Here is a 26,466-nt window from a genome sequence, read left to right as displayed (position 1 = left end):
TTTCTGTATGTACTGCAGGTAGGTTGTAAATTGCCATGTCATGGTGTGTACAGTGCGTACAGGTTGAAGGGCTCATTCTCAGGCATGTCTTCAAACACTTATGTCTAGCCAAAGAGGTTAGATACACAAGGCCTTGTGTACATTGTGTATTTACCCTCCTTGGTTGAATACACTTGTTAATGTGGGTGGGTGTTGCCCACTTGGATATAGGGGTGGCTATGTGTTACCTGTTCATATTAAAATCTACTGGAAAATAATGGTTTCAAGATCCTGTGGTGCTTTCCTTTAAGGTGTTATGTACTAAGTGTAGTTTGATTTTGCAGGATACTAGACTTTTTATGTGCATCTGACTCAAGCACAAATGCCCCAAGACATTATCAAACTTGACCTTCCTTTTTTCGATCCCTACCTATCCACCAACTTGTCCAGGCACATACAAAGACACGTCACATACAGCCCGCTACCATACGTAGGAAAATGCCAGGTGACCCACTTTAAACTTGACCTTCCTTTCTACATTTGTACAACCCCTACTCACCCACCAAATATCTTAAAGATCCATTGACAGCTTCACGAGTTACGCCGTTGACATCCATGCACACCCAGACCAGTCACTCAACCATGGCACACCCAGACCACAGTCACTCAACCATGGCAAACCAAGAACACAGCCACTCAACCATGGCAAACTCAGAACACAGCCAGTGGCACTCCAACATGGCACAACAGAAAACATAACCTTGCGAAGGTAATCATTGACAGAACCTTTAAGTTTATTCTGAACTTTTTAAAAGACATCCACACTGTTCTAACATCTAGTAAACATGTGTTGTGCTGCATTCAAACATGTAGGCATGATATATTCTCCATTTAAGAAATACTTCCTTACAGACGTCATGCGTCACTAAAACAACTGAGAAAGAATAACAAAGGCTTGTACGTGTTTACAAAACAATAAGCTCTAGCACATTGTTGACACTTGACAGTTTGTGTGGAAATGTGTACTAGTAGGGTCGTCCCAAGTTAATTGTCTTGCATAAGATCTTAGATAGACTAACAAACTCTTAAAATCTCAGCTGGCTTTCAAATAAAAAGTACGAATACATGTGCTGTATTGTATTGCATTGCCAATAATGATTCATATCTTGACAATGATTATTAGTAAGACATACGCAAATGTTGCTGTGAGTGAAAGTCAATAATAATTCAAAGCAGGACTGAAAATCTTCCTTGTACACATACTTTTGGCAAAGTCTCACATTTAAGTACAACATTTTTCTGCCTGACTTCCCAATACAAATGTAAGTTCTAGCAGCATTTGCCTTGTGGCTTATAGTATACAATATATGGCTTGACTCCTAGGGTTACTAAGCAGCACAAAAGGGTATTCACCCATCCTCAATCCACCCCACAATAGTGTACCCAATTCCTCGAGCTCTAACTCATGACATATAAAACAAGTTTGAATAGTGAAAGGAAATTTCAGGCTAAGCCTGACCAAAAACTTCAGTTGCAAAGAGAACAATATTTATGACTTATATACCGTTTGACACCATAATTGTGAAATGCACTGCCACACCACTTTTGACTACTATAAATCAGAAACTTTCATATGCTGTCATCAACATTTTGACAAGCATCAAATGCAAATGAGTGCTCTTGTGCAAATCAACCTCATTTGTCCACTCATTTTTACAATGCATCTAGTTCTACAGTTTCCAAAAGCATATTTTTTAGTACATTTTTGGCGACGCCTCAGGGGTGGAGGCATTCATTCTACTTGGCACCAGTCCTGTATGAAAGTGAGGTGACTTAATGCATGACCAAGTCTTAGCAGCAACAGCAGTCTGTTGGTCTCACCATTGTCTTTTTTTCCATGTTTCATCACATCTTGATACTTTAATGAAAGCAAAGGGTTTCCTTTTATAATTTTTTATCCTCCCAGCAATATTCTGACATTTTGGATAAGTAATATGTACATTGTGCAGTAGCAGCACTATCCAGTGTCCATTTCCTCAACTTGATGAAAGAAAAAGGTTTTCTTTATGTTTCATCTCTTCCTAGTTATATTCTGACATTTTGGATTAAGTACAAAACAAAATGTATGTACATTGTGCAGTAGCACTATCCAGTGTCCATGTCCTTCACTTCCTCCACTTGATGAAAGCAAAAGGTTTTCTTTATATTTTATCCTCCAATGCCAGTCATATTCTTACAAATGTACATTTTCAGTAAGTAAGTACATTGTGCAGTTACTGTAGCAGCACTATTCAGTGTTCGTTTCCTTCACTTGATGAAAGAAAAGGTTTTCTTTATGTTTAATCATCCTAGTTATATTCTTACAAATGTACATTTTGGATAAGTAAGTACATTGTGCAGTTACTGTAGCAGCACTATCCAGTGTCCATCTCCTCCACTTGATGAAAAAAAGGTTTATTTATGTTTAATCATCCTAGTTATATTCTTACAAATGTACATTTGGGATAAGTACATTGTGCAGTTACTGTAGCAGCACTACCCAGTGTCCATTTCCTCCACTTCCTCCGCCACGCTGGGATAAACATCCATGTTACTCTCCCGACCCTGCGCCAGGCTCTCCAAATCCACGGTCTCGCTGTGAACGACGGAGTACTGGGTACTGGAGTCGCATTTCTTTCCCGAGCTGACAGTTCTCGCGGTCGGCAGGGGCACGCGAACGGACGGTGCGGAGTTTCGGGGGACCTGTTGGTCGGGAAGCTCGGGCTCGGGAGTCGGAGCGGGAATTTCCATCTGCCGTTGGCTTTCCGGGCTTGGGAGGGCCTTGTGGCCATTAGCAGAGAAGGAGATGTTGGTCGGCCTGGCCATAGGTCCGTTTGGTGAGGAGGTAAGAGGGTCGGTGGTCTTCATAGTGCCAGACTGGGGGCATGTGGCTGCGTGGGTGTATCCACTCTTTCCTGCAGGAAACAATGGTATGGAGTCAGACAAAGCTGGAACCTGCTTCAAAGAACAACGTTATATATAGGTAGCAATCAACATAACAGAATTTCAGAGCTGTATGCTTTCTTTACTCATGAATGTAGAATGAACCCAACTTCAGAGTTCAAGAGATACACTTCTGAATCAGTCTTTACCTTTGCAAAGAGGGCAATGTTTTCTGTATTGTGTGGTCTTTGTGTAGCCTAGGGTTTTGTGCTTTAACAGCGTAACTCAAGAAGCTTTAAGCTAGGGTTGGATTTGTTATGAAATTTGGTATGAGCATTTACTAAGGTGTCGACAAAACAGAATATGTAAACTTTAAGGCTTTCTAAATTCTAGTGGCTTTCAAAAGTGTGGCAAAACTCAAGTTTCAAGCATCTTTCCATATCATAATACTGAGCTTGTATGCATGGGAAAGAAGCATTCATTATATACTTTGCTATCATCTATTGAAACTGCATGCCAAAGAAATAATTTCATAAAATTTCATAACATTCAGAGTTTTCAGACAAATGTACCACCCCGGCCCCTCCACCCACCTGCATGAACAGACATTCTACTGGCAAGGTTGGTGCAAGGGGTCTAACAAAGCTTTATCCTGCTTCAAATTACAACAATCAACCTATAGTACTGTTAGTACAGTACTATTTCATATTTGTGAGAGGGAGACACGAGTACTAAGCGAGTGCTGCAAAGTTGTACGTACTGGCCCTCCACCCACCTGTGTGTACAGACATTCTACTGGCAGGGTTAGTGCGAGGGGTCTGTGTCCCCGGCCGGCTGGCTGATCCACTGGTCAGTGTCCTGGGCGACGTGATCCCGATGCTGTGTCCCGTGATCGCCATGCCCCTCCTCAGACTGGGGGGTATCGTGTTGTCAGCGAGCACGCCTCCGATGGATCCCGTACGCTTGCGCCCGCTTGGAGGTCTGCCTTTTGGGGGTGTGGCACCAGGCGGTAATGTTTCCTGCTGGGTAGTAAATTTTAAAGATACTGGTTGTAAATTTGATTCTTGTTTGTTACAAGACTTACTGTAAGTCTTACAATGCAACTGTTCAGCAGGTAATGATAGTCTCACTGACTATATGAACATTTTAAATCCCGCAGTGGATCATACCAAAGACTTTGGAACATACTGCTTTCTTTGCTTAGCGCTCAGCAGAAAGAGCATGATAGGTGACCACACACCACTAGTGGACTAGCGCCCTTCGGTAGTGATAGCACAACTGTGTGGCCCAAGGGCTATAGAGACGTAGATGGATGCAACCATATAAATGCACAACATAATTATGGTGTGGGAAGGACTCTAACTCTTTCTTTTTTTCTTGCGAACTCTACATCACTTTAAATAAATATGATACTGTAAAGTGACTCAGAGTCTATATTGTTTATAGGCATGTTGCAGAAGACCATGGGTCTGTTATGTAAAACATACAATGTCATACACCACTTAAGACTATATTATGTGCTAGTTCAGAGAGCTGACCTGAGGGACGGCACCGTTAGAGTCAGCCCACGCCTGCCGGGCCTTAGTGGGGGGGTTGCCCCGGCCGTTGTACTGTGGGGGGTTGTTCTTAACACTGGTGTTGTCAGCTGGAAAACAGAAGGGAAAAAAAAACTTAGTGTAAGTCATTGTAATGTATCGATGCATGGAACCATATCAAGATACCACATCAATAAAGGTAAGACATCCAGGTAGAACGTTATGCAATATGAAATAAATCAAGCATAGATTCTATAGTCAGATGTTTCACATAGCATCCATGCACTATCTTTCATAGTGACTGTACACGCCAAGCTTGGCAGACTGTACAAATTATGTATATTAACCTTTAGCACACTGAACTAGCCATTTGGCTCCCAATACTATATTGGTTACAGAGTTAGGCAGCAGGGAGAAGGTTAAAGGAGGCTCCTTGCAGTAAGTCTACCATGTACACAACATTTGGCAAAGTTAAGATGCAGGTCCTCACCAGCATCTTCTGCATCCTTCTCCGTCACATGCAGCTCCGGCTGGGTCAGGAAACACCCGTTAGGGTTCGCCCTCGGCACGAACAAACCAAACCTGTTCAGAGATTGCACATCCATCACCTGCGACCTGCAGAATAAACAACAACAAATAAACATCTGTGCCACCACTAACACAGTCAGATAAAACAGCACTAAGAAATTGATAAGTTGTGAATAAAATCTTGGTGACATCAAAGTATACACATGTAGATCATCATGCTTGTACTTCAGGCTGAAAGTACAGATGTTTGAGTCTAATCATAAGGAAAGTAAATTTTGGTAAACCTTAATACTAAGAAAACTGGTTACTAATAGTAGAACTGGCCCAGTCCTCACCTGTTATATCTGGCACCGATGAGAAAAGCATGGACTGTCTCCCCATCTTCTGCAACTATTGGGTTCAGCCTGGAACAATAAACAATAAATTTTCTATGTTACTTTGTTACACGAATTAGCACCATATCATCTCTATCTAACAGAATAAACTGGCTCTATCATTCTAAAAAACTATATTACACAATTTCTCTGCAGGAAAATACACAATGTACCTTAAGCCCTTTTTACCTGAATGTACAATTATCATACAATGTAATGGGTTCATGCACATTTTTCATTGTCTTTTCAATTGAATACTAACTCCTTGGATAGTCATAATTTAACCTTCACATACCTTGCTTTATTTTACTTTTGCATACAAATTACACTGTACCTTAATCTCTAATCCAAAATGCTATATTCCTCCTTGGGTAGTTTGACCATGAGTGGGTACTGGTCCTTCATCCTCTGAAGGTATCTCTCTTATTCAAATACTTAATGATTTATCTTACTTTTGCGAACAAATTATACAATTACTGTAAAAAGGAATTCAAAGTGTTCTACTCACTCCTTGGGAAGTTTGCCTGTGAGAGGGCGTGTGTCCTTCATCCTCTGCAGATATCTCTTGATGTCTGTACTGGTCTGTGAGGAGGGGGCGGACTGGGACCGGTGGTGCCGCGCTCGCAACAAGCTGGGGGAAGAAAATAGATTTTTTAAGATCTCACGTGATGAATTCATGTATAATCACAAAAGAAAATTTCAAACAAACTAAGAGTTTGGCATGAAATCTACTCTCAGTTCTTAGTAACTTAGCAAACATAATGAGAAAATAATCATGTCATGTTTGTCTAACAGGGTCTTACAGCTTGAAAAAGTTCTAAGACAAAAATAGGAGAACGATAACTTCTTCTCAGGCTGAAAAGCACTTGCATGCAAATTCGGTTCCCTGGGATCTTGGAGTAATGTGCAATAAGCAATAAGAGGCGTAATCATGTCAAAATAAATCGTTTCATAATTATATGATTAATCTAAAGTATATTCCTCACCTAGCCCGGGTCGGCCTGCCCAGTGAGCTGGCCTCAGACGAGGTTTCGCTGGCGGTGTCTGCCGCGGTCAGGAACTGGTGCGCCTTCATTGGTCGGTGGTACGTCAGCCCATTCACCACGATCTTCTTGAACTTTGGTTTCTTTGGCTTCACTCCTACTGTCTGCTCCCCCTGAAGAAAACAAAAATGAAAAATTGAACTTCTATTATCGCAGAATTATATAATAATACTCTTTGAACACAAGTAAGCTTATGTCTTACATGAATCTCAATGACAAATGTTTCTCCATTCAAAAGGGTACCAGATTACACAATGTATTTAGCAGGGAAGCAATCAGAGGAGCCTTTAGCTAGAAATGTTAGAATGGATACCACTGTCAACAGGAAGGTTATGCTGTACAGCCAACCTTATAGTTATACACTATACTTCATAAATGCCTGAATATTAAAGTTTCCCTTCTTTATATTATACCAAACTTACCCAAGGGATCCAGTACCAATGTAGCATGGTTGAAATGACTTAAGCAAGTAGACTAACAGTTGTGCCAAAAAGTGTGTGCTCAAGTAGACTAACAGTTGTGCCAAAAAGTGTGTGATCAATGCTTCAACAGTTACTGCACAAAACTGAGCTGTCCTCTGTAGCCATAACAACTGATGCGTAACAACCTTGACTGAGGCATGTAGTGGGTATTATACCCCCACGTTTGTTGATCATACAACACATGGGAAACATGATACCAAAGTAGGAAGAAATGTCAAAACAAACATACTGGAACACCAATACTTTGGCAGAGAAAGTGGACCATTGTGTACAATGGTTGTGCATTAATTTTGTTCTATGCAGTTTTGTTTATAAAATAGTCTGTAACGTTGATAGTCGAGTGGCTATATAGGCTAGCAGACACGGTATCGAGAGGACACAGGTTTAATTCTTGGCATTCCTGCCTAGACGTTGTGTCCTTTGGAAAGGCACTTAACATGACTTTCTTCACTCCACCTCAATTGTGTTTGCAGTAAATTGCACAAAGAGTATCCTGTGTAATTGGAGAGGGCTGTTGCTATATGGAAATGTTTAGAGATTAAAATACAATGTTAAGGAAGGTTTGTTGAACTGTAACAGTAGAAGTACAGTTTCCTGACACAAGTCTTTGGTGCTACTACCTAAGCTATGGGAAGGGGTGAGGAGTTGAAATGTTGAGTAGTAGTTCATAAGAAAAGCTCTGTTCACTCAAACAGATCAGTAATCTATAAGTGTGCCAAATATGAAGTAAAGATGTACAAAATGAATATCTTCTTCTTATTTCAAGTTTCATTTGTGGGGTTTTGTTCTTTGACACACTTAAAACACAATCATAGAATTTCAGACATTATGATAGTGAAACTGTTACCATACCTTATTGCTAGCCAGCAGCTGAGATGTTAAGAGTGCGGCCTCCCCGCTGTGCGTCTGCTGTGACCTGACCTCGAGGACCCAGGCGGGGGAGGGCGTGCGAGCGTGCGGCCCCAGGGCCGACTGTTTCCGCGCCTCCTGTGCCAGCTCGTCCATGTGCTCTTCTGTCTGATCCACAGAGTATGACGACATGGGGAAACCCTTCGTACCTGAGGAAGGACAAAAATTCATGTAAGACTAAGGAGCCTCTCACAATGCTAGTAGTCACAACACATGAGGTGATTTGATTCTTTTGACGACATTGGGAAACCCTTGGTACCTGAACCATGGACAAAGCAAGACATCTGTTGGAAGATAATGGAACATGTAGCGATGCAATTATTTCTTTCATCAGACTATTTCTTGCTATTGTCAAAGGGATGAAAAACCTTTATTGCACATTGATTTTATGCTCTTACATCCTATTAAGGAAGTACGGGTCATGGTGATAAAGCAGAGATAGCTGAAGGTTCACAAAAGCAAGAAGTTAGAGTCACAATACTGTAACACATGTGGTGATGCAATTCTTTTTTTTTCATTTTCCCCCTATTAAGTTATCACTAAAATCACCTAGTAATAGATACTGGTGAAAAACGTCAGATCATACCTGCCATGGGACTTTTGAATGACCTACATGTACAATATACTTCCACACCACAATGTGTCATTCGTGCTACATACCATAGGCTGTAGATGTATCAAATCTGTATTCAATAAGGGATTGAGCTTAAATTCTTGACATGAATATTCTATTCATCAATGTCTTTATTCAAGTGTCATATCAGTGTACACAGTCAGCTACATTTACCTCAAGGTCTGTATAACAAGAGACCCCTAGCAGTCAAGAATATCACTGCACAATTTTCTCTCTGCAGTGCACATAGGAGACACTAGGTGGCGCTACTTAACTAATGAAGAGACAACTTAAAAGTTTTGGTCAACAGGCTGGTAAGAATCTGTCATGCAACAGCAACATATACCAGAATGCTATACAGGCAACCTGGCTAAGAAAAGTCTCAATGGGTTTTCCTTAAATATTGCTAGCCTAATACTAGTAATAGGATCAGTCAGCTTGTTTTACCCAACAGAACTCTGTGTTTTATATCAATTTGTGGGATTTATAAATCATTGAAGAACAGTGTACAATATGACATATATGTATTTAGTGTGTACAACTACTCACTGATACTTAGTAGTAATAGCTCTGTGTAGATTTGATGTCTGCTATACAAGTAAGTGATAAAAGGTAAAGGTGTTCAGGTCAAAGGTCCAAGGGGCAGTGGAACTTATAAAACATTGCTATACAATTGGGCACGGTATTGGAAGGCAGAGCCTATCCCTCTCCTTCCATTACCTTTTGCCTGACTCCAATCAAAGTCAGGTATACACCCATTCACACCTGAGTGGAATGAGGAAATAAAGTCATATATATATAAAGTAACTTTTCCAAGGACACAACGTCTTGCCGGGAATATCAGGAATCAAACCTTATAATGACCTATTACTAACTTTGTCTATTTACAGATGGTACCTGGAGAAGCTCAACAACTACCTGAGATACAGTAACTTGAGTAAGGCTTTCATCCCCATCCTCATCTGATACCATCATTAGTTAGAATCGGACTATATGTGGGTTTTTTTAAACACTTATAAGCTCCAACACGTCTTTTCGATCCTGTGTCCACGCACCAGCCATGGCAACCATTAGGCCATCAACATCACCTACAAACTGTACAGTAGCTAGTGGTGACCAGGATTCTAGCTAGCTTGACTTTTGTTTCACCATTCAAATTCCCATTGACAGAAATATCCTTCAAAGAGTCTTCTTTTTTCTGCCACCTTGCATAAGCTTCTATTTGGACATTTTTACATCTTTACTAATGGCTTTTTGTCCGTCAAGGTTGACGGAATGGTCTAGAAAATTTTCCATCATATGCAATAAAATTCCGTCAAGTGATGAAATGATGGGTGCTGGCTAGAACCCTGGTGGTGACCATCAGCTCCTGATCGGTAAGGTCCTCAGTCCTGCGGCGCCTACTGCGCCCTGTTGACAGATTGGATGGACTGATTTCCCCTCATTAATGTGATCAGTCAGCCCGGCACTGTGAGGAGGTCAGAGGTCAGTATGTTATCAGTGTCGAGTCGCCTGAGGGCGGGAAAGCTCAGCTGCATCATGGGAATGCTGTGATGAGTGATGCTTTGGGACAACAGCCTTGTGGGGTACAGATAATGCTGTAGTACTGTACAGCAAACGGAGGATGATGATGAAGGCAGCATAGCCGCTGACGAAACATTGGGTTGTGTGCCTTGAAGTTGAAGGAAACTGCTGAATTGATTTATCAACCTTAAGATTAACTATGTAGTACTGTACAGCAAACGGATGATGATGATGAAGGTAGCATAGCAGCTGCCAAGACACTGGGTTGTACACCTTGAAGAAAACTGTTGAATTGATTTATCAACCTTAAGATTAACTTTTGACAGAGTACAACAAACATTTTGCAATTATATAGTCCACACAACATAACATGTATGTCATGATGTTAGTCTAAATATGACTCTCTCCTGCTATGAATCTGTTCATAAAATTTTCAAGCAATGCAAAACTGTAGTGTTAGATATTTTCATTCCTACCTGCAATCGCAAATTTTCTTAGATACAAATTGTTACTAAGGTTGTAGGATGGTATTTCAACCTGTTTACAGTACAGTAGTGTTAATAATGTAACAGACATTAGTAATAGATTAACGTATTGTCATCAAATTAATCTCCAGATACAAGGTGTTAAGACCTCCAAGAGGCTTAAATAAGCGGCAGAACTTGACTTCTCAGAAACTCCTCGGTGCCCGGATCTGTCATCACCCCAGCACTACTTCTGTTGGACTGAATCACCATCACTCTCCCAATTAGAGCCAGGAATGGGACTTGGGGCTGGCAAAGGAAGTAGTCTGATCTGGTAGAATCTAGGGGGCTTGACCTTTCTTACTCAGCTTCAAAAGCACCCTGCCTCCCCTGTCCAACTTCGTTAGCGTCAACCGGCTAATTATTGCTGCTAATTGTCTGTCAGGTTAAAAGAGGAAATAAGTTTATCTTAGGGAATGTTGCGAGTGTCCTGAAGTGTACTGGATTGTGGTACAGGAGTCTCTTGTCTGAGATCATATATGTGTCTAAGGCTCGAGCTCTCAATTTTTGTGTCCTCTCCTTTTGACCAACCGAAGCTCAGTCTTAGGTGCCAAAGGCACAACAGACCTCTGGGGGCAGGCTCACTCCTAAAATGTTGAAATTCTTAACCCTCTAGAAAATGCTACTTCATGCATCTTAATTACGGGTCAAATTTCAAATGGCTTCATCTTAGTTTTGTGGAAGTTTTGTTGCACTCACAGTTGACAACCTGATGAAAATGTCATGATTCAGAAGTTTCAAAATTTATCTTTCAAGGGAGGCAAATGATTGAAATCTGGTCCCTTTTACTTTTAGATTATTTTCCCCATTGGCCCAAGACTTCAAAATCCTGTCTATACCAGCTACCAGCTACCTACTGTCTGACTACTTCTTTCTTCAAGTCCCTTGAGTGGTCACCACAGACCGGTTTGACTGTAGGGAGATCCAGCGTGTGATCTGGCCTTCTGTTCTAGGGAGATTACAAATTAAAGTACATTGTGAACGACATTGTCAGCTTAAGGTTATATCACACCTAAGCCGTTGTTACCTTGTGTTCTTAGTACCTTTGTGTTGCCATTTGTTTATGTACATGTATCCCCCGAATGCATGTTGGCAGTAGAACAAGCGAAACGCTGGCCAGCCTCTCAAGTTCCCAATCTCACAATAGCCGGCCCGCACAATAGCTGTCCCCTTTGCGTGGGTCCCCCTACAGGGTACGGTTACCTTGTCTTCATAGTTTCCGATGAAACTATTACTATTGTAGACCACTGGCCCTTGACTTCTTGGCCCGTTCCTTTCACTTGAAGAAGACGTACGACACAGGATTTATACCCCAAGGCCATATCAGGTCAATTGGTTGTTTAACGAAAGTTAACAATAGTTTATTAAACCTGTCAAAACAAACTATTCAAATTCAATCACACGTAATTGAGGAATTTAGTTCATTACATATTCAAAAATATTCTTGAATTGGACGTGTTTTTATAAACACTGTTGATTTTGGATGGTTTGTCGAGCGGCAAACCTTGATGACGAACTTAGCCTTGAAACAACAGTTACAGTAGTACACAGGTCAAATGTTTTGTCCATGTTTAGCTTACAGACCTATCATACCAGTTATCAGACAGTGTTTGTTTGTTTGTTTTTATTTCACCAGGGGAAAACATTTAGCCAACAGGCGCTTTTCAATGTGCCCTAGGAGAAACACCAAACAAAAGTCATAAGTTAATAAGCTTGAATTCCCAAAATAAGGCGGGGAACAAAAAGTCTACTTTTTGCATTAGCAAACACAGATTTAAGGACAACCAGGTTGAATGGGCTCCCTTTAATTTCATAGTATTTGCTGAAGACCATCATCTACCGCATACAGTAATTCCAAAATACAAATTTCATTATCAAATGTATAGGTGCAGCATATTTGCCTTAGTTTGCATGATGCCACCCAAACAACAATGATATCTTTAATTATAATATTTATGACCTGTATTCTTATAAAGCATTGTTCCGAGAGGGCATTGATGAAGCGTGTGTCTAATTGGAAGTAAGGAATGCCTGTTGTCAGACTCTAGCGGCCCTTTCACCAATCTCCGCCTGGTCCCAGGCCGGCAAATTTTCAATTAGGGGGCCAGCAATGATGAAATAATGTGGGAGCCGGGATGATTGAACAGGGTTGCTCCCGGGGACTTATTATACAGACTCGGCTGTTGATGTATGCTGGTGGAGTGATTAAACTGAGGTGGTGAAGGGGGTGGGTATCGGGCAGAAGGGGTTAGCGGAGGGTAGGACTGGGGGGAGGGTGTGTACATTAGCGAGGGAAGAACGAAGTTCAATCGTGAGGTATAGAGGAACACATGGCTTATTTGTGACTTATGTTCTTGCCATGGGAAATGAATATAGACATCTTCATCTTCTGTGACAGTTGACAGGAATGTAAAAGGGTCTGCATGGGGTTTTGAGAGGTAGTAGAGGCTGTGATTGGGGTAAAAGAACTATATCTGTGATGTGATATCCAGTATGATACATTAAAGGAGGATTTCTCATGCACTGTTTATTATTATATTTTCCACTTTTCTTCCATCAAAGATTGAATTTCACAGAAAGTACTCAAAAATAATATGAATAATTCCTATCCATAGATACAGTCTCATCTGTACAACGAAGTGACCATCTCTTCATAAGGACCACCTGGCCAATTTTTGGTCGTTCCTAAATTAATTTTTCCCATTGACACAAGCATTAGGAATCCTGTCTATACTGACCACCAGTATGTACAAAGACAAGATTTTATCAGTCCCCTGAGTGGTCTTCTTGGACAGGTTTGATTATTATGTTTATCTCAGTCTTCTCCTACTTTTTCCTTTTCACTTAGCTTGTTTCAATGGCCAATGAGCCACTACAAAGCGATACTATCGAGTTTTCCACATTTGCTGCAGCGGACCAGGGCAGGAACTACTGATTTAGCCGCGGGTCTCTCGACACTTATTCCCACAAATTACATTCCGAACAGAGCCCACTCATATAATGAACCGTTTGTCACTGTGACAAGCGCAGGCGTGCGTAATAAATTGCCCGCGGACTGTTTCCCAATCGTGCAAATTGGGAGGCATGATTGTTTGGTGATCGCAGTAACAAAGTGTCCATTTGCGTCCGGGTCGGCCAATTGATGATCCGGCGGGTCCAGAGGCTGAGGCGGTAGCAGATTGGAATAGAGGGCCACACTGCGGCTGGAAATTAAACTCTGAAGGGTAGTGGCAAGTTCGGCCGACCTCGCCGCGATTTATGTGCGACTACGGTTAGCGTATAAATCAAGGATGCGGACGATACACACGGTATACATTCAAGAACAATTGTGTCATCGATATCATCGGTGAAAACTGTGTGAAACTTTCCCTTACAAGTGAGGCAAATAGAGATTTTGCATTAGGCAAGGAGCGGGTTGCCCTGTCCCTAGCTAGTGACATAGAGATCAAGATTAAAGATGATACAGATAGTACAACGACTGTGTCATCGATATTATTTGGTGAAAACTCAGTGTGAAACTTTGCCTTACGAGCAAGGGCCTTTCATAATTAGAGGTAAAGTGTCAGGCATAAGAGCATATTTCCTCCTCCCTAGGCAGTAGGTTGTGAAAGATACAGACAGTTACCAGTCAAAGAGCAATCACAAATATGTCATCAATATTATTGGTGGAAACTGCATGAAACTGTTCCTTACAAGTGAGGCTTAACAAATGGAGATTTTGTATCAGGCAAAGAGCATGTTGACCCCTCCTAGCTAGTAACATACAAATCAAGGTTGTGGATGATACAGACAGTACTTAGTCAAGAGCTTCTGTGTCATTGATATTATTGGTAGAAACTGGGAAACTGGAAGATGGAGATTTAGCATCTGTTGCTCCCTCCGTAGCTAGTGGCATAAAAATCAAAGTTGTATAGAAGATACAGGCAGTAACTGTGTCATTGATATTGCTTGTAAAAACTATACTTGAAACTTTCCTTTACAAGTATAAGCCTTAAGTTTACATTTACACGTAGAGATGAAGCGTCAGGCAAAGAGCGTGTTGCCCCTTTGTATCTAGTGACATATAAATCACTTCAACGTCCTGGATGATATAGACAGTACACTGTATCATTGATATTCTGACAAAACTGTCTTAAAACTTTCCTTTACAAGTGTTGGGGCTACATTTATGATAGAGATTTAGCGTCAGGTAAAGAGCGTGTTGCTCCTCCGTCCATAGCCAGTGTCTGCACATGAGTCATGACCCAAAGCTCGCCCACAAATCACCCAGAATGAATTCAATCTCGCCCGTCCAGAGTCTCCCCCGTATCAATCTGCCCTGCGGTTTGATTGCCCATGAAAAGTGTTGGCGCGTTGCATTGTTATCCCATCATCCTGCTCGTTACCACTATTAACGACCAATCTTGCCGGCCGTGACGGAGGCTTAATGAAAAGTTCCGCAGTGGTGACGGCTGGTTAATCTGACGGGGGCCTTGGGAAATCATGAGAGCGCGCCCTCCGATTAAAGAAGGACCTCGTCTTATTAAAGCTGGTACGGCCATGATTATAGTGCACTGGTGGGTGCCCAATAACATTATATCACTACAAACAATACTGCCCAAGCATGAAGATATACTACAGATTGGACTGAATAAACACCTTTAAACTAAGGCTAGCTATTGAAAAACTTTTATCCCTTAACCGTTACAACAATTGACTTATAACTCAGTCCAGAGCAATACCAGCGCTAATGTATTCCAAGGACTGAAAAGACCATGTAGTCATGTGGACCATGGTTCACTGTTACACTCAACTGGACAGTAAGAAGTAAAAGTTTAAAGTTTTAGTTGAGTAGAAAGCAGGGCAGATGTCCTTACTAGCAATCCTACATGTAACTCTGTCAGTTATACATTGTACATTGGCCAATAAAGCAGCATTGATTTTAAACAATTGTCTGGTTGAGACTAAAATATATAACTGAGGACACACCATTCACAATTCTTGGTTAAATTCTTGGATTCACCACTTCTGATTTAAAACAAAAAGGTTCAGGATCACATGCACCGGTCAGGATATGAATCCACCCAAAAATGCACAAATGTTGGCATCAACAGTTGAAGAAAGATTGCCCTTCTACCTGTTGCAGTTTTCTGTTAAGCATTATTTTGCAGACATCAAAAATAAACAAGAAATAAAAGCTCATCATGTTTGCATACATATATACCATAACCTATATACAGAACATGGCAGACTTGTCTCCAAATTTCAAGTTTTTCTGTCCCATTCATTGTTTGGGAACCCAACAATGTTGATTTTTTTCTGTTATTCCAGGAGGGAGGGACGAGTCTTGGAGACAGCCCTGGAACACGGTACAGATGTAAGTTTGGACACTTGGTAAGTCAGAGACCCTTCACCTCCCCCCTCTCACTTCAGACACCCTGCCCGGCCACCCCAGACCAATCACAGCAGCAGTGCCTCCACAGAATTAATGCCCACTTAGAGTGCCATCAGCTTGCTGCTCCATGATTGGTCAGGATGATTTGGTCAAAATTGAATCTTGTTGATGTGGAAATGATTGCTGGGAGAGCCGTGGCCCCTCGTCAACAGGCCCGGCCCGAGGTTCCACTCAAATTAAACTTAGCAGCTGATTTATAGCGCCATTCAGCTCAAATTAAAGTGAGCAGCTGATTCATAGCGGAGGTCCATCATGCTACCCAGTTATGGTGGGGAAGTAGTGGCCAAGTAGTTTAGGGACTCTGATTGGATTTCTCATATTCCGAACTCACACCACTTGAATTACAACCTGTTTCACAGATCTTTAGACCCGATTCTGGGGGCTTATGAATATGATGTATAATTTCTTCAATTCCCTAAGTTAACAAGGAGGTTACATTTAAATGCATGAAAAGAAACAAACATCCACCAAACATTCCACATACAAGTTATGATTTGACAACTTTGGGAAGTAGTGGTGAAGTAGTTAAGGTCCTTTGATCGAATTTCTCATATTCCAAACTCACACCACTTGAATTACAACCTGTTTCACAGATCTTTACTTTGGCCCTGATTTTGGTGGCTGGGCACAAATTTCTTTTAAAAGTTAACATAGATGATTTTTTCAAAATGTCTACCGAAAATTCTTCATATACCATGCTTCTTTGAGAACTTTTCAACAAGTTTTTAGGATTGAAAAAAAAACAGCATCCATAAAACTTTGGTCAAAGTCGGTCGAATCTGGATTAAAATCAATTTAAAAATCGATGCAGAAACAAAGTACAGAAAGTGTGCAAGCTCACTGACAGTTCATAGACTAGTTATTGTGTCAACATAGAAAATGTAGCTATGATACATGACGTGTGTTACTTGTTGCTTGGTGACATACCCTCAACTACTCTTAAACAGCCTTTCTCTCTACCTGACCCAGAATGCAGGGGTTTCACATTTCCATTCATGCACATCAGGCCATGATCGACACAAGTTTCACTTTGTTAGCAGTGTCACATGAGCCACCTGCTGTTGCCATGGTTACAGACACCTGTTGTTCCATGGAGATGACCTGGAATAACCTCTTCCTATTGTTTATAGGAAAGCTTGTCACGATAACAATGTCATGCACAGCTTATAGCTTATTTATTAAACGATGAACATGCAAGATGTTTTCAAAACTGTAATTGTATGAAACTAGAAAGGATTGATTGAAAATGAAAGATTTATGAAAAACAATTTTTGATGTGTTTATGGAATCCGATATACTTTTTGCTACCCATAGTGCCCTGTGTCACCCAGCATGCAATTGGACTGGTGAAAAAGTCTATGGGAAAAGATACTACAAACTTTTAGCAAGTTTACCAAAAACTAACCTGACTGCAATAACAATAACTTTTAACCGTTTATTTTCATCATGCAAAAAGTAATTCTTTTAGAAATTGCACATTTCCTTTGTTTACCCCCTCATGCCTTGTTACCACAGCAACCATAATTGATAACCATCCTTGAGACTCGCAGCAGCCATTAAATCTTCGGAGTTAAATGAGATCAATCCCTGATGTACATTAGGTGCAAATTACAGTAAATCACAACGCTGACAGTCTGAATGATAACAGGCATGTACTGGATGGATCGGTGTCATTAATAAGTACATTCTAGAAGGTAAAAAGTTTATTTTTCATTATTTGTCAAGGCATCAAGTAATATTGACTCTTTCACTTTAAGCAGATCAGTGCTTAAATTATTTTACAAATGACAAAATAAAATGGACCATTATACTATAATAGTCAATCTTTCTTTGTCTCAACATGTCAGGCTACCTGTACTTGATCGCCAAATCAATTTGATTTCTTGGTTTAGGGAGTTAGAAAGAAAATAAAGGAGATGACAGGCATACATTGAAAAACTAAAAACATTTAGAATCATCTGCATAAAAGATAAAAATTAAATCAGCCCTTTACATTTTGTGTTTGAAGTGGTCAAAAATTTTATATTCTTTATATCAGAAATACAACATAATAAAAAGATGAAGTGATAAGAATACAAGGGTTTGAAAGTACTTTGGAAACTTTGTTGAAACATGCATTAAGAGCTGTAGACATGATTTGACTAAAATCATTACACATAATACATGATTAAGGACACAATTACCCCGGTAAATATGTTCATACACATGGGTCTGTCACACTCATGAGGTATCAATCATGAAAATTCCCATTTAGACATTAATGAGTAAATCTGGGCTCCCACAAAGCGCTGAATTGTTGATTAATCAGTCCCCGAGGCCACGTGAATTGAACTCCAATTTCCTGAGGATATTAATCCCAAACGCACATTATCATAACTTTCCAATTATGAAATGTGCAGACAAGTCGGAGTGACTCGTGCATGTGTGGCAGTGAATATCAAGTATACACACGCTCTGACAACTTCAACTCACTACAGGATCATTTTTCTCACTTCTGGGGAAGTGCTCTAAAACAAGTTAATGAAAGTTTGCTATTATTAGGTGTTGCATTTTGAGGTAAAGGTGACTATTTATCGAAAAGAGTAGGGGTCCTTCCCTGTGTGAGTAGTTCAAAACCTACAGTCCTATGGCCGCACATGGGTTCGCCCTTAGTAATAGCCTATGGCTAGTTGGGCAACCCTGGCATGTACATGATGAACCAATAAATGAATAAATAAATAAATAAAATCTAGCAGTTATCCTTATGTGGCTTTACTATGGCTGGCGCTTTCAACACACCGTGTCACCACTCTTCTCAATAAGCGTGTTGGGTTCTTTTAAATGCAAATGTTTGACATGAGGCTTAGAAAATAAGTTAGATGCTTGAAACTCCCTCGTACATATATAGGGCTATCGGCTTAATGTCCTCATCCAAAAGGACTAATGCAACCCCTCCCAACGTTGTCCAATCGGAGTTCAAACCTCTGCCCTGTAGATCCAACAAATTTGATACATGATGACTAAGGTCTCTTACTACTTGAACTACATGTCTAATTAGTACATGTACATTGACATCAACTCCAAGGAAGTTTATGCCAGACCTCATAGCTCTTATGATCTGTATTCGATTTGAATGTGCTACCTTTTACTATCAGTAGATCAAAATTTGATTAAATCCTCATGTCAGGACTTATCAGATGAATCACCACTCAATGTTTCCTCTTTTGCCAATATCATTTGGACTCTTTTTAGTTTGCTTCTTATAATCTAATCAATCACCGTTTGAAAGAATAAGATGTTTCACCTGCAAACAACTTGAATTTGATTTAAAATTTGATATAAAAAGTACTTTCATTTTGATTTTGAACATCTTGTTGTAGATTTGGTCAACTGTATCCCTGTTCCATACTCTATCTGACTTAGACGTTAGAGTGAATCATTCTGTAAATCACAAATTTATCTCTTAGCTGTTATCACAACTGAATCTGTGAGGCACAAATTTACTCCTAGTTTTACTGTTTGACAATGCTATAAACACTGAATCTGAGAGATACAAATTTACACCTAGTTTTACTGTTTGACACACCTTTTATTACAACTGAATCTGTGAGGCCCAAATTTACTCCTAGTTTTACTGTTTGACACACCTGTTATCACAACTGAATCAGAGGCACAAATTTACTCCTAGCTTTACTGTTTGACACACCTGCCATCACAACTGATGCTGATAGATTATCCCACAAAGTCGACACAAATTGAAACTTAATTTCTTGATGAAACCTATTGCCAATCTGTTTATCCCTTTGTGTTTCCCAAATTAAAAGTGCAGAGAGGGTTCTCCCGGGGGTTTTGGCAGCACATTAGGTTGGGCTCCCTATGGGGTATGTGGAAATAATGCTTAATGAATGGGTTGATCTACAGACTGGATGGTATAGTACAGAGCCATGTTTGACAAGGATGTTGTGATCACTTGGAGCTGACATTGAGAAATGTGTACTATTAGTAGATACCTTTAAAATGTGTTACAGCGTGAAGACCGTACATGTACATGACAATCTAATTTCTAACACAAAAGAGGGTGTGGTAGATTAAATCCAGCAATTAGTCTTGATGAAGTGATCCCATTTAAATTAATCCTGCTATAATTTGAATGTGTATAGTTAGTCCACTTCAATTCAATTTCCTGGTTCTAGAATTAGCCACTTTTAAGAAAAAAAGGCATAATTTTTTTTTGCACCAAATGTTCATGAAAGTTTACTGGTAACATTATACTAGTGACAACTGGTCTATACTTGAGGACAATCCCCATGAATAATTTCATCCTTACAGGTAACGTTGTAAATGACTGAGCGGTCATTGCCATGAGGAAGGTGACAGACTGTGAGTCACCGAAATGTTCACTTGGCTCTTTGTAATATGAATAAAGAACTCTTAGTTAGCTGTCTGAAACGTCTGACTGTTCAAAATTCTATCCAGTTGCTTGAGTAGCTTTTTTTGGCGAATTCTTAATTTGTTACTCAATCATGAAGACAATCCATAAAAAAGTTTGCACGGGGTCTGCTTCTTTCGTTATGTAAAAGCCAAGGTAGACATTCCAAAAACAAACACACAATCATACGTTTTATATGTACCTGCACGTATCCCTGACAAGAGCTTAAGACTTTGAGCCTTCAAGTTCCAACCTTAAAGATGTCCTTTATTGTAATCCATGAAGCTAATTGAGTTGGGAGAAAAAGGATCTTCAACAACATGAGAATACATTTCGCACGCAGGAACAGAGGGCATTGCACTTCACCACACTTTACTGCAAGAAAACTACTATCAAAGGATCGCCATCATACAACATCCCATTTCTCACTAGTATACTACGGTAGGTCTCTTAGGTTTTTTTGTTCTCCAACCAAAGCTCCCTAAGCCAATCAAAAGATCACCCTCTTGCCTACCCCCTCCCTCCCTTCCTTCCAATAAATTATTAACTACAATAGGAAAGTCATCTCACAACACCATGAGTCCCTTTCCTCACTGGAAGGTCTCTTATAGAAGTTTATTTCTGTTCTGATTCCTGCCCTGCAAAGCTGCAAAAGCCAATGAACAGATCACTCTCTTGTCTACCCTTTTCCTTCCTTCTAACAATACTACTACTAATAATAGGACAGTCATCACACAACATCACAAGTCCCTTTCCTCACTGGAAGGTCTCTTAGAAGTTTATTTCTGTTCTGATTCCTGCCCTGCAAAGCTGAGTAAGCCAATAAACAGATCACCCTCATGCCTACCCCCTCCCTTCCTTCCGATAACTACAATAGGAAAGTCATCTCACAACATACATTGTGTGTAGACATAGTCCCTTTCCTAACTGGAAGTTTATTTCTGTTCTGATTCCTGCCCTGCAAATCTCCGTAAGCCAATGAACAGATCACCCTCTTGCCTACCCCCTCCCTCCCTCGCAAACCTTCTTCTCGGCCTGCCATGAATCTCCCCAAACATCCATCACGCCCCACGCAGCTTTACGCCGGCACACGGTGCCAGCCAGCAAACTGCCTGGAAAGGCCGGGGACTCCCGCAGCACCCTGCTATCCATCACGCTAAAAACATTCCTGACAGAAGCTTTATAGTTTTTATACCCGCCCTGACAACAAGTACTCAGATGCGGGGATGGGACATTACGCTACCGGAGATGGGGTTTGTGAGGCCAAACTTTCTATCTTAGGGATAGTACATTATATTCTGTAGTAGATTGTAAATGAAGTAAATGTGTCAAAAAAGGAATACAAGGTACAGATTCTAGATTCTAGAAACCTAGATTCAGTAAACACTCCAGGAATCAGGAAATGCCGGGTTGCTGAAGATAGGTGGTTCCACATGACAGGGTGGGGTTAGCTTTGTAAAAATGGACGGCATTGTTTCAATGTCGCTTGTGATTGTGGCCTGCGCAAGGTGGTTGCCCGACCAAGTTTGACTGTATGTGTATACATGCAATTGCAAGCAAATTCAGCTTAAAACTTATTGAATTAACAGTATTCAGAGCTCTTTTAATCAAAGAGGTGTTCAAAACATCTTTCTTCTCAGCTTTTCTAAATCAAAGAGCTATCAATTCTCCAGACAAGGGGGCTGGTTTTCTGTTCATGAAATGAGAAACTGTCGGTATCAAATCAGTACTACCGGTATTTACAGTATCATTTCAGTACTGTAGGTTTGCTATTACTAGTATTAGGGTAAACAAACTCTTCATCTCAGTTCTCTAAATCAACGAGCTATCCCTCCTCTAGAGAAGAGGGCTGGTTTTCTGTTCGGGGCTGGATAATACCCTGTCTGAGCGCGTCTCGCGAGTCGAACACCGGGAAGACAGCGTTTCTGTCGGATGATACATCGCCGAGCGAAGGCGCGCTAATGTAGACGGTGCAGGGGAGGCCAGGTGATCAATGTAAGAGGCAAGGAGGAGTGGCGAGGATGGCATGATGGCGTCCGCAGGGACCACATCAAAACACAACACATTAGACTAGACATCAGGTAATCAATTAGCAGGGCAGGGAGGGGGCCACCCCACCTGTTATCAATTAACAGACAATGCACAGGAGAGAGTGGCGAGGAAAGGTAAGTAGAGATTGCTCAGCAGGCTCAACAGGCTGGCTGGGAAGGTACAAGGGAGAAGATTACATCTTAACTATAAGTTTTTAAAAAGTTCTGACACTTTACCCAGAAGAGGAATTACTGTTAATTGTTACAAGTCAACTGGGACTTGATTGTGTGGTAGGAGGGAGTTGTTTACAGCTACTGTCAAAGACGTAAGACAGAGAACATTTTCCTTAGTGTGATAAAACTGTAAGGGATCACTGGGAAACATAAAAACACAGAGAATATTTCATGATTTACAGTACTTGTGCCATTTCTAGACAGCACAAAAGTGGAGGGAGAAAGACTTGTTTACAGCTACTGTCAAGGAAGTATGACTGAGAACACTTTCCTTAGTGTGATAAATTCACAGTAAGGTATCACTGGGAAACATAAAAACACAGAGAATATGTCACGATTTAAAGAAGGTAACTGCATCATTTCAAGACAGTACAATAGTGTGAAGGCTTGCTGACCTTGAAGATGTTTGTCTAATATGGAATCAGGTATTGTCCTTGGCCCTTGTCTTTTGTATTTGTTGTGTATCAGTTGCTAAGCAATAAACCTGATGATTTACTGACTGTAACACAGTTCTAGAACTAAGTTAAACATGTATTGTGACATTCAATAACTTTATTTACTTAATACTATTAGAAAAATCTAAAGACGCTGCAACATCTATTGTTATAAGGAACACAGAGTCTAATGTTATTTAGACTCTGTCCTCCTTATAACAATAGATGTTGCAGCGTCTTTATAAAGTTCTTTTTCTCAATAAAGTTTTTCTCAATAAAGTTATTGAATGTCACAATACATGTTTAACTTAGTTCTAGAACTGTGTTACAGTTAGTAAATCATCAGGTTCTAGTCAAGTTACCTACTATTGCATCAAGTATCTTCATACGGTAATCAGAGACATCTAAACAATGTGGCGTCTTTTGTCCAACATTACACAACTCCAGAATCTGATCTAGAAAACTTTCCCTCCACTGGACAGCGAAATACAAGACCACACAGGCTGGGTTCAGGTTCAAGTATCTCCTATGCGGCCAAGTATCCATATCCACCCCCTGTATTGGCTCATAACAGGTGAACGTTACTCGCCGAAACAGGTGCAACGGAGCGTTTCTACGCACAAAAGTTGCCTGGAGTCGTATAAACACTGCCAGGTGTGGACTCAAAGGAACAGTCCTCCAGTCTAAGTCCATTGGGGTGCCATAAAACCAATCTCCACATCAGTTTAAGGGTACAGGTGAAAGACTTAATGCAGTTTATAGGGCAGGTGCACAGAATTACTCAGTGTACACAGGCCGGACTAAACCAAATAGACGGGGTGAATAGGTCATGAGCACCTGTTGACGTTGTGATTTATGTAAATAGTCTCCTCAAAGACTGCCCCAGCCCTTGTTTATCTACCTTTAGTAGAAATGTAATGGGCCAAATAGTGTTTGTTTTGATGGAATTTTTTCCTTCCAAATTTGTAGATTTTTTTCTATATATAGCCATGCAGGTAAACCCCATCTTTGCATTCAATTTGGCAACACTTGCACAATCTTGTTGGCAATAACAAAAAACTTCTTTCAAGTCAGTACTCTCTTTTTTTTAGAATCTCAACCCTTTGGATTAAAGGTCTTTATCTGGACTGGATTAAGCTTTCATAAGCAGCTCAACATACCCATTGGCTTGTCTATGTGACCTTAATCCATAAGGATATATGCTTTAAAGTTAAACCATAACATTGGTTACTGCAAAACAGATAAATTGAAAATAAATATCTAAAAAATGTTGTGTACATTCCTAAGTATCAAACTGTTACAACAAAAACTTACCTAAACGACAATATTTTAAAAAAAGCTGACATTTCAATTCAGATTCAGACACCAGAACCTTTAGTACATAATTAGGTTAGGTAATTGGTTGGGTTGCTATGAGGTATGAAGGACTAAGGGCTGAGCCATTCAGGCAGTGTTTTCCAAACAAACTTCAGGAGTGAAGTACTGTGTGTGTATAAATATGTACAGTACGACAAGCAAATACCTAACTGTGTCACAGGCCTCTGGAGATAGAGAAGTACACATTAAGCACTACACTACTACACTTAAGTCTATTAAGTGGTTAAAAAGAAATCAACTGGGGATTTCTGAAAAATGTTTTACAATTAGACATCAATCGATGTTTTATCAATGTTGTTAAGAGTTTGATAGCTTTTCAGTTTATAAAAGACGGAACTTTGTTGAACTTATGCAATTAAACCAGCAAAATCTGTGGTAAGTTAAATGAATTGTGTTTCTAGCATGGCTCATTTTTGCCAGTGAGTGTTAACTTTGTAAGTAGAATCGCTGGCAAAAATGAGTGTCAGGCATCTTTATTTATCACAGCAAATTCTAACCAATCAAATCCAGTCCAACTGACAAATTTTCCTAACTATAACCCAACTCATTCTTGTGTTAATCAGCGAAAGTTTGGCATTTTCTGTTAAAAGGTAAGGACATAATTGAGTTATCCCCTAGGGGTTGGTACTAATTAAGCCTGTCCTAGTAACCACTATTGTGTCTGCTCCCTCGGTGGTAAACAGGTTAAACCTTTCCTGTAACCACAGGGCTAGACATACCTGAAGTATTTGCTCCTCAAACAACCATCGTAATTACAAGGTAAACATTTACCTGGTACGATAGGTGTTGTAAATTTAGAGGGAAGGTTTTTGAGTTTGGCTTGAAGTAGCTATACTCTGATTTACTTTAAGCGATCAGAAACATAACTGAGAACCTGAATGTATTTAGAGACATTCTAGAACGATAAATCATTAACATTCGTGCTTCAACTAAAGTTACATCATACTAAGCTTTCAGAAGGCTTAGGGGAAAGCTTTTTTCAAGTAATTTAAAACGCGATTTGCATATATTTATGATTCAATGCTACAGGGTTTGAGTTGGCCAAATTTTCAACCATGAACAAATTAATAAAGAACTCGTTGTAACCTATGTCGAACGGCACATACATAGTTCTATTCGACTGCAGCAATGTCAACAATGCGCTATGTTGTCACAGGTTGGCAAAAACAATGTATTTTATTTTTTGCAGTATTATATATTTTTGTTGTGATTTTCTTACCTCTGACGCCCCCGTGAGGTCTCCGGCCGTTGGCGAGCACCTTTCCCCCATCGCGCTCTCTGCTCTCCGTGAAGCTCAGGTCCAGGAACCGGCGGCCCCGGCTCGCACTTTTCGCCGTGTTCTCGGTCCCGTTAGGCGTGACCGAGCGATCTGTCCCGCTCCGACGGGACTCGGGCCGACTGTCCACCATGGTAGCGGTGTCTACACGCCCAGAGAGGGCCTATTACTGCATAAAAACGGCGGAACAAGCACCCCCTCGCCAAGTTTGGTAGCAGACGAGAAAGTTTTCCGCCGCCGCCATGTTTGAAATCCCACCTGAGTAGCAACAACAAAGTAAATATATCCTTCCGCATAAAGGTTTTTAGAAAGCCTTCGTCCGCTTTGTCAACAAACAAATAAAAGAAAAAAAACAAGACTAAAATCAAAACATTTCAACGTCGAAATTTGGGGAATTGTTGCATCGGATCCCAATAACTTACCGCCAAACTTGACGTACTATATTGTTGTCTGCGGATGAAGATGATTGTTTACGTCGTGAAGCGTTCCTGGCAACGGTAACGCCTCCGCTTTGTGACGTCACAAACGCACGTGCGAACGGCACTGTTGTGTTTTCTACGTCTGTCTCTCAGCTGTTGTATGATCGGACGTTGTGGTATGTTTTCGAAAAAAAAAGAGTACTTTTATACGCGAAAAAACATGGAATATCATTCCGGTATGCTATAGGAAGAGATGTTTTCCAATCCAAAGCGCTGTTTCCTAGTAACTCTGACTTTTTGAGGACAGAGTTGCAAGTGATTGATGTTTTGTGGACACGCACTGTGCACCCACCCGCTGTAGGTCAGGAAAGGTCAAGTCCCCAGTTATGTGGCATGATGAGTTTTAAATTTGCCCACATTA

General features: G+C 40.5%; 1 protein-coding gene across 2 annotated transcripts; it reads right to left on the bottom strand.

Moving 5' to 3' along the window:
• Nucleotides 1-754: 754 nt before the first annotated feature.
• LOC136422741 (protein PRRC2A-like) lies at nt 755-26,132 on the bottom strand. Of its 2 annotated transcripts, none has more exons than XM_066410594.1 (10): nt 26,049-26,132; nt 25,570-25,884; nt 7,716-7,921; nt 6,325-6,494; nt 5,847-5,969; nt 5,300-5,368; nt 4,927-5,051; nt 4,440-4,546; nt 3,677-3,923; nt 755-2,933 (listed from the first exon to the last, which is right to left on the bottom strand). In XM_066410594.1, exons 2-10 carry the CDS (start codon nt 25,757-25,759, stop codon nt 2,515-2,517), a joined length of 1,656 nt encoding a protein of 551 aa, XP_066266691.1. In that variant the 5' UTR covers nt 25,760-25,884; nt 26,049-26,132; the 3' UTR covers nt 755-2,514. The 2 variants fall into 2 exon arrangements, with proteins under 2 accessions (XP_066266691.1, XP_066266692.1); XM_066410595.1 differs by having other exon boundaries at nt 3,677-3,920; nt 26,049-26,130.
• Nucleotides 26,133-26,466: the final 334 nt, after the last annotated feature.

This window comes from Branchiostoma lanceolatum, chromosome 17, assembly GCF_035083965.1.
Source record: "Branchiostoma lanceolatum isolate klBraLanc5 chromosome 17, klBraLanc5.hap2, whole genome shotgun sequence".
Taxonomy (NCBI): Eukaryota; Metazoa; Chordata; class Leptocardii; order Amphioxiformes; family Branchiostomatidae; genus Branchiostoma; species Branchiostoma lanceolatum.
The sequence above is the reverse complement of the archived record's forward strand: the minus strand, read 5'-3'. Positions and strand labels throughout refer to the sequence as shown.